This window comes from Poecilia latipinna, unplaced genomic scaffold (genome assembly GCF_001443285.1).
Source record: "Poecilia latipinna isolate Pla-1442-1.1 unplaced genomic scaffold, P_latipinna-1.0 Scaffold65, whole genome shotgun sequence".
Lineage (NCBI taxonomy): Eukaryota > Metazoa > Chordata > Actinopteri > Cyprinodontiformes > Poeciliidae > Poecilia > Poecilia latipinna.
This window is the reverse complement of record NW_015112681.1, coordinates 235,861-243,630: the sequence shown is the minus strand read 5'-3', so window position 1 is coordinate 243,630 and position 7,770 is coordinate 235,861. Positions and strand designations below refer to the sequence as shown.

The window sequence follows — 7,770 nt, the reverse complement described above, 5'->3', positions numbered from 1 at the left end:
CTTTATACTTATGCCTACTTTGAAACACCACTTAGAATCCCATTAAAGTTCAAAACTTGTGGTTTCAGTGTGGCAAAATGTAGAAAAAAAAGCCTGATTCTTTATTTACATTGAAGATTAAGTTCTAGAAGTGTACCTGGCAGCATCAGGTCTCTAATTTCGTTATCGAAGAATCAGCCAAAGTGATTGTCTGATAATAGCACAATGTTGATGTTGTTTACACCCATGACCCTACAGTCCAATCAGCGTCCATAATCCCACTTTCCCCTCTACCTCCTATTTCTTCTCTCCCCTGGTCTGCTAGTATCGCGCTCCTGGATGGCTGGGGGTATGGCTTCAGCTTTATCTTTTAAGTTATTCTTTATGACTGCTGTGATGTACCCTGACTGTGGCATGCATTGAAGCTGCGCATGCAATCTCTCACCCTCAGCTGTCTGTTTCCCTGTCCTTGACTCTCAATCACTGTAACATTCTTGGTGAAAAGGGAAGCAAAGCAGAGCAGCCTTCCTTTGCTGGCTCACACAACTGAATCAGCAAGTCTGTTTTTTCACTTTCGATCATTCTCATTGGGCCACATGTCGGTGTGCGTGTCTGTATGATGGTGTCATATTCTTGAAGAGTTGTATGCTTTTGTAGGAGGCCAGAAACTTCATGTCTGCTAGGCAGTTCTTTTTTTAAATGGTGTAAAATCCTGGAAAGTATAACACGCTTGGATAAGGAAGCATTACATAATGGAAGTTTACATAATCTCAACTTTGGCATGGTTAGTCATATTAAGTTTGGCCTTTAATGATTTATTTGGACTGTTTTTGTTGCTTTTTTTCAGGGTGGAAGATTATACAACATTTAATTTTAATGAATTTTAAAAACAACATTAAGCGTGTAAGTTTGAATCGGTGGATTTGTGTAATCCACATGGGGTAAAATTCACCCAAATAATTTGATGAAGGTTTTCAAATTTGTGTGAACTTCTACATTCAGATCTTTCACCCAAAGGATCACAGACAAACCATCCGGAGACCAGAACTGGGTGATTTTTAGCTTCACTGGCCCGTCTGAAACCCAAAAATCCACCGCACCCTAAATGCTAACACGTCGCCAAGCAACAACACTCTTCAGTATGAACGTTGTTGCTGAGGGAAGAACAAGACTCAAAGTTGTTTATGTTCAATGTCAGTGAGGTGTTTAAAATGAAGGCAGATTGCACTCAAGGTTTAGGAAGCTATTTGAATGTTTTCTATTGTTGGATGTTTATTTATGCTGCTGCAACATAGAGACTTGGGTAGTGGCTGGAAATTTTGCTCCTTTGTCGTTTTATACTTCTACAGTTGTTGTCGATTTGTGTCAGACTTTGTGTGGTACAACAAGAAGTGACACAGGAAGTCGATTTGAACAGAATCTGTTAAAATAAATCAATAAAAACCAATAAACCATGAAAACCTTGATGCCCATGATGAGTCTGTGTAAACTTCTGACTGCAAATGTATGTTCAAGCTCCATCAGACAATGACTTGTTTTCAGTGTTGGGTTGCATTCTTTGATTTTTGTCCTGACAGTTGACATTACCTTTTAATGAGGAGTTTTAAGCAGCCTGTTAATTCGAGATGGGTCAGTCAGAGGGTGTAGAGTTTGTATTTCGGTGTCTGTCTGTAATATCAGTGTTGTGTTGTGGTTCCACATACACCAACAGCGAGGACCTCTCCATTCTCACTCCCTGTGTCACGACACAAATGACCCACCCCGGCTGTTTTCTGATGTCCACAGTTCACAATCCTAACAAAAATCTGGGCCACCGTCAATCGGCGCAGTCCTCACCCCATCGCTTTCTCTTTCAGGGCCACTCAGCCACATCAAGTCCAGCCTGCTGGGCTCCACCTCCGACTCCAACCTCAACAGGTACAGCACCATTAACAAGATCCCCCTCATCACCCTCAACTTCTCTGAAGCCAACAATGAAAAGAAGTGTCCCTCCCCTCCTTCTTCTGAGAAGACCATCATTGCCCCAAAAGTCAAAGACCGCACACATAATGTCACAGACAAAGTTACACAGGTAGGGCTATGGATTTTTTTTTTTTCTTTTTTTTTTTTTTTTTAAACGGGGGTAACGTTCCTTTTTAGTGAAATCTTGAGTTCTGCCAGCAGTAACAGCGGATGTGATATAAAATGGCCCTTTGTGGCTGGAAAACAGATGTTCAAATTCACAGGATGACAGAATCTGGCTGTGAATTTCATTTTTTACTTGAGTTACTTATGAAGTAAAGTCAAAATTAATTACATTTGCTTTCTTTTCTGTTTCATATATTAACAAACTGTAAATACTTTTTGCTTCCCTATTTTTAGTAGTTTGTGTCATCGGGATTGTGCTCGACCAGCACAAGGTACTGCATAGTTGAAGAAAGTGAGGGTAAAATGCCTCATTTTTATTTTATTTTTTTTTACTAATAAATCTAAAGAATTGTAGCATGGACTTGCATTCAGCTTTCTTTTCTCTGATTCCACTGGATTTTATCTTCACCTAATTAGTAAATAGAGACCATTAGACTTCCACTACACAAGTTCGGCCATTTAAAGGACAAAATGAAAGTCATTGTTGAAAGAAAGCCATAAGAAGTCCCATTTACAGTTTACCACAAGCAATAGATACATGGAAGAAGCCGGAGTATGCTGAAGGAAACAAACCAGACTACAGTGGGTAATCTGATGTGGGCAGATTGAATCCACAGTCTCATCTGTCCGCTTTGAGTCTGAGGATACTTAATTGAAACTTAAGGGGGCTAATATGTAAAAACCGCAGAGGTGTCTTTCACTTGCAGTGAACAAGTTGGGATACTCTTACAGCTGCCAGACAGCATCCAGAGCTTCAGGCAGATTTCTAGAGTTACAGTCGCATATGGAGGTCATCACCTCGGTTCCTGGCAGGATTGAGACCAAACACCAAGCAGTGTAAAGCGATGTATTACAAGGGGTAGGTCAGAGCTTCCTCCAAACCACAAATTCCATCTCAGTTTTGCATTTTTATCCATCACCAGTATAACGGATAGAAGACAGAAGAAGTTGACCCCTGTCTGCACTCAGACCACCTCAGATAGAGGCCGTAGACAACATCTAGAGGCAACGAGAGGGCAACCTGGTGTATCGTACTGTTTGAGAATTGATTTCAATACTACAGTTAAATGAAAATGATACACAGTTTTGTTTTGTTTTTAAGTTTGACATGTATTTTGCATTCCATTCTCCTGGTTTATTCCCATATAGAGCCACCTTTTACTTCAATTATCATATTTTCCAGACTATAATCTAAATTATTTGTCAGGTTGTTACTGTAAAGATGGCTGAATTCAAATGAATTTATTTAGAAAATGATTGAAAACCAATCATTTTCCTTCTCTTCAAAGTTATGGATTATAATTTGTTTTGGGCTATCATGTGAAATCTCAATAAAATGATTGAGATTTGAATTTGGACAAGTTCAAAGGGGTGTTAATGTCTTTGCCAGGCGCTGTTTCTGGTATGGAGATGTACCATCAGAGAGATGGTGCTATGTTTCCATCATCTTGAGTTTAAGAGTATAATCTGTTCTCTAGAACCTTTGCTGTGAAGAACACAAAGAGACAGCAGATGTCTTGAAACCAACTCTGGACTCCCGCGTTCATCTGAAGCTACGATCAAGGTTTTGAACAGACATGCTCTCTGCTGGCCTTGGCCGCCTTGCTGATTATCACAGACAGATGGAGGGTTTACCCAAGAAGCTGGTCAGCAAAGAAAGAAAAGCGCCCTCGCAGCATCCCACAATGCTTCCCAACATTTTGAACATGTCAAAATGTTTTATGTATGTTTTATGCCCACATGAACCTCAGATGCCTACTGCTGTCCAACTTTAAATTCCTTGGCTTTATCTGATCCTTGAATCCTAAGAATCATACAGTCTTTCTGACAGAAGAGCCCAAATAGACCCAAAGAAGGGGGGGAAAGCTGTTGTTCATTTGCATTTTTTAAGCAATTAGAAACAGAAGCTTTTCATTATCCCACAAGAGTTTGAACATAGCTAAACTAGGTACAATAAATAATTAAGGTGGTATATTTTATTTAGACAAAGATTGGCTACTACACCCTAATCTAGAGCTGTAATTCTGCCAACTATCTGGCTCCTCCCAGGGTTTCTACCAGACAGAGGGATAATGTCTCCATATATACTGATGGCTAGTGGAGTTTTAGAGAATTGTCATGTTGTCTTGAATTTGACTTGAATGATTGTTGATTGGAAGGAATTCAATCTTTAGTTTAATGTACAGAAGCTAATGAAGCTTATCTGACCTTTACCAGACTCTAAATTGTAATTCCTGTTGGACTCAAGTGTTAGGGTATTTTCCCATAATGTCAAAATAAGAAGATGGCAGAAATTGTCTTGGAGAAGCAAATTTTGCTACTCATCAACCTGAGAATGTTGATAAGGTAAATTTTAAACAGTTTGAAGACCGACAGATGACTTGCAAGAATAAAATATGATATGCAAACTCCAAAATCACCCTGAAGAGCTTCTTTCCAGACTATTATCGTGCTAAATGTTAGTTTCTAATTTAAAAAAAATTGACAGATCGAGTCGTCCTTGACTAAGAAGCATGCTTTTTTTTTTTTTTTAAAGAAATAATAAAATGATGATATAGATTTGCAAAATTTTGAATCTGAATGAACAAGACCTTTACAATTTGGGATCAAACTAGATCTGTTTGGTGAGAATGTGTAGTATCATGCTTGAGGAAAACTAAACAAAAATTGTCAGGCAAAAGACTTTGTAACTGTTGGTGTTGGTGGTGGAGGATTCATGATTTGAGGTAGTTTTTCAGCAACAAGTCTTTGCGGTCGATAATTTTAGATTCTTGAGTCGGACAGCAGATTTTTCGATGCGAACAAGGAAGCCATTTTGTAAACAAGACTGAGCTGAAAATATTGTAACATAAATTTAAATCCTCTCATTTTATTGGAAGCAACGTTTTTTGGAGGAACATTTTCTGCACTAGTTAGTTGGACTTTTGATTTGAACACACTTCCTTTTCTTGTGTCAAGATTTTAGATGGACCACAAAGCACCAAATCGAACTTCTGGTAGCTTCAATTTGACAAAACAATTATGTTACTGGAATTAAAGCAGCAAGTCTGGCTCATGAAATTAGCCGTTACGCTGATTAAACATTACTCTTTCTAAAGAATGTGGAAACCTTTTTGACATTAAAATTTATAAACATGGTCTTATTTACCTTATTCCATCATTAGACCACTAACCAGTGTTTAGTGGTCCAACAGTACCAATAAACATTGAAAACATAAAAATACTCCATAAGAAAGCAATATAATCAGTTATTGCTACTAAAATTGGTCCTTCAAGCAGTGTTGACTACATCTGGGATTCTTAAATGATTTTAGTACATGCTGACAGAGCAAATTATTTTGATGTTCACATTTCATATCATGAAGGACTTGGAAAACTGTCCTTTCTTTTTCCCTTAACTTAGATTTTCCTGCAGCTAAACATTGAGTTGGATCACAATCAAAATAGGCATTTTACACTCCAACCTTTAATAAAGTGGAAGTTTGATGAATAATAGAACACATTCACTTTGTCTGTCCTTTGGTTTCTGATTGATTTCAAAGGTTATTCCACACAGAGGGTAATAGCTTTTGACCCTGTCCAGCGCTCAGGATGGAGAACTTTCTAATGGCCATTTCAGTTAATAACACTTCAGCCGCCTTGGTGCTATACATCATCCCTCTTCTCCATCGACCTTTCTGCCTTTATAATCACTGAGATTATAAAGGTGGCCAGGAATAAGATAAGGAAACATCCGAAGATGATGAATGCCAAATATATTCAGTTTCAATTCCCAGCTTTATCACTCACAGTAACTGTGTCTCTGTCCTTCTGGTCCTCATATGTCCCAATCCTCTCTGTCTGTGATCCTTCCTTGGACTTCCATAATTACTGCTGAAGGAGTCGATGCCTGAGGATTACTTAGGAAACTTAAATGAATAGCCGTTTCCCCTACTTGAGCAAATTATTACCTCAAACCAAATGAGAATGTCAGGTGAAACTGATCATGTTGATGTTAGGAGTTACTAGGGTAAATATTACAACTACAGAGATGGTCATATTGTCTGATAATTACACCTTTGTCTTTCATGCAACCTTCCAGATACAGAGTCTTGCTACCATATTGATACTCCTTGAACTTTCTCACATTTTGTCACCTGAATGCCTGCTATTGCAATTGAATGCATTACACCACTACAAAGTGGCGCATAACCGTGAAGTGGAAGGGAAATGACTTTCAACATTCTGGAGGAAAAAATGCGACAAGATATGTCATTTATATTCGTCTCCCTTTGACACTTCTGAACAAAATCAGTGCCTTAAGAAGTCGCCTTATTGATTATAAGTAAGTTTTCTGCGCTCCGTGGCATTTTGATCAAATGCTGACTTTTCTTCAGTTTTTTAATCCATTCTTGGAGATTGAACCATATTGGATAGAAAAGTTCCTCCCACAGGGTCATACTCTGCCACAACTTGAAAAAAACCTTGAAAAGCCTCTGTGACTCAGTGTGCCAAAAAGAAAGTAAAATGTCTTTTCATATTTTTGGAAGATCATTAAAACATCTAGAACATGTGTACATTTCATTTTTATTCATGTTTTTACAAACTCATTTTTATGTAAAAAAAAAAATCTGAAAACATTTTGATATCCAAGGTACTCCCACAAAAACAATCTTCAAGGTGGAATTTTTTTGAGTTGATTGAAATGGTATAAGTACTTTTGCAAGTCAATGCACAGCTGAAAACTGAAAGATATGTGATGCTTATATAACGGTTACTCAGGAGCAGCTGGATCAGGAATAGCTTATTCTGTCTGTCTAATATGTTAACATTTCAGCTGCAGCCGCCTCACTCGAAGCATTTTTTAATCTTTTACTTAACAGATGATTTATATAAGCATCATGCCTAGAATATTTTGCTTGCCAGATCATTTTTAATTTGCATTTTTCCTGCACACCATATATACCCCTGTGAGATTCCTCATGAAGAAATGTCTTAACCTTTTATTTTTCTGTCCAAACTCTTGCAGTTACTTGTCAGCTATTTTTTTTGTTTTGTTTTGTTATATTTGTGGAAACTCTGGTGCAAACAATTGACTCTAATAAGAAATCATTGCAACAAATTGATAAGTGATAGTTTCTCCTCAGGTTCTGTCTCTGGGTGCAGACGTGCTGCCTGAGTATAAGCTCCAGACTCCTCGCATAGATAAATGGACCATCCTCCATTACAGCCCCTTCAAAGCAGTGTGGGACTGGCTCATCCTGCTGCTGGTCATCTACACCGCCATTTTCACCCCCTACTCTGCTGCCTTTCTCCTCAACGACCTGGAGGAGCAGAAACGACGGGTGTGCGGCTACTCCTGCTCTCCGCTGAATGTGGTCGACCTCATGGTGGACATTATGTTCATTGTGGACATCCTAATAAACTTCAGAACCACTTACGTCAACTCCAACGAGGAAGTGGTGAGCCATCCGGCCAAGATTGCCATCCATTACTTTAAAGGCTGGTTCCTCATAGACATGGTGGCGGCCATCCCGTTCGACCTGCTCATCTTTGGCTCAGGGTCAGATGAGGTGAGAACAGACAGAGGCTGGTTAGTAAACAATTATGTTGATTTTTCTATTTGTTTTTTTGCTACATTTTTACAGCAATTTTCTCAACCACAGTTCTTATGACCTTTACTGA

At 38.6% G+C, this 7,770-nt stretch overlaps 1 protein-coding gene across 5 annotated transcripts in view; it reads left to right on the top strand.

Moving 5' to 3' along the window:
* Nucleotides 1–7,770, top strand: part of LOC106964164 (potassium voltage-gated channel subfamily H member 7-like) — a 65,568-nt gene that overhangs the window by 37,419 nt on the left and 20,379 nt on the right. For 3 of the 5 annotated variants that reach the window (XM_015059496.1, XM_015059514.1, XM_015059505.1), the window contains 3 exons: nt 305–328; nt 1,836–2,050; nt 7,233–7,658. In XM_015059496.1, coding sequence (XP_014914982.1) covers nt 305–328; nt 1,836–2,050; nt 7,233–7,658 — 665 coding nt within the window. The remainder of the gene's footprint in view (nt 1–304; nt 329–1,835; nt 2,051–7,232; nt 7,659–7,770) is intronic. The other 2 variants (XM_015059524.1, XM_015059530.1) reach the window with 1 other exon arrangement.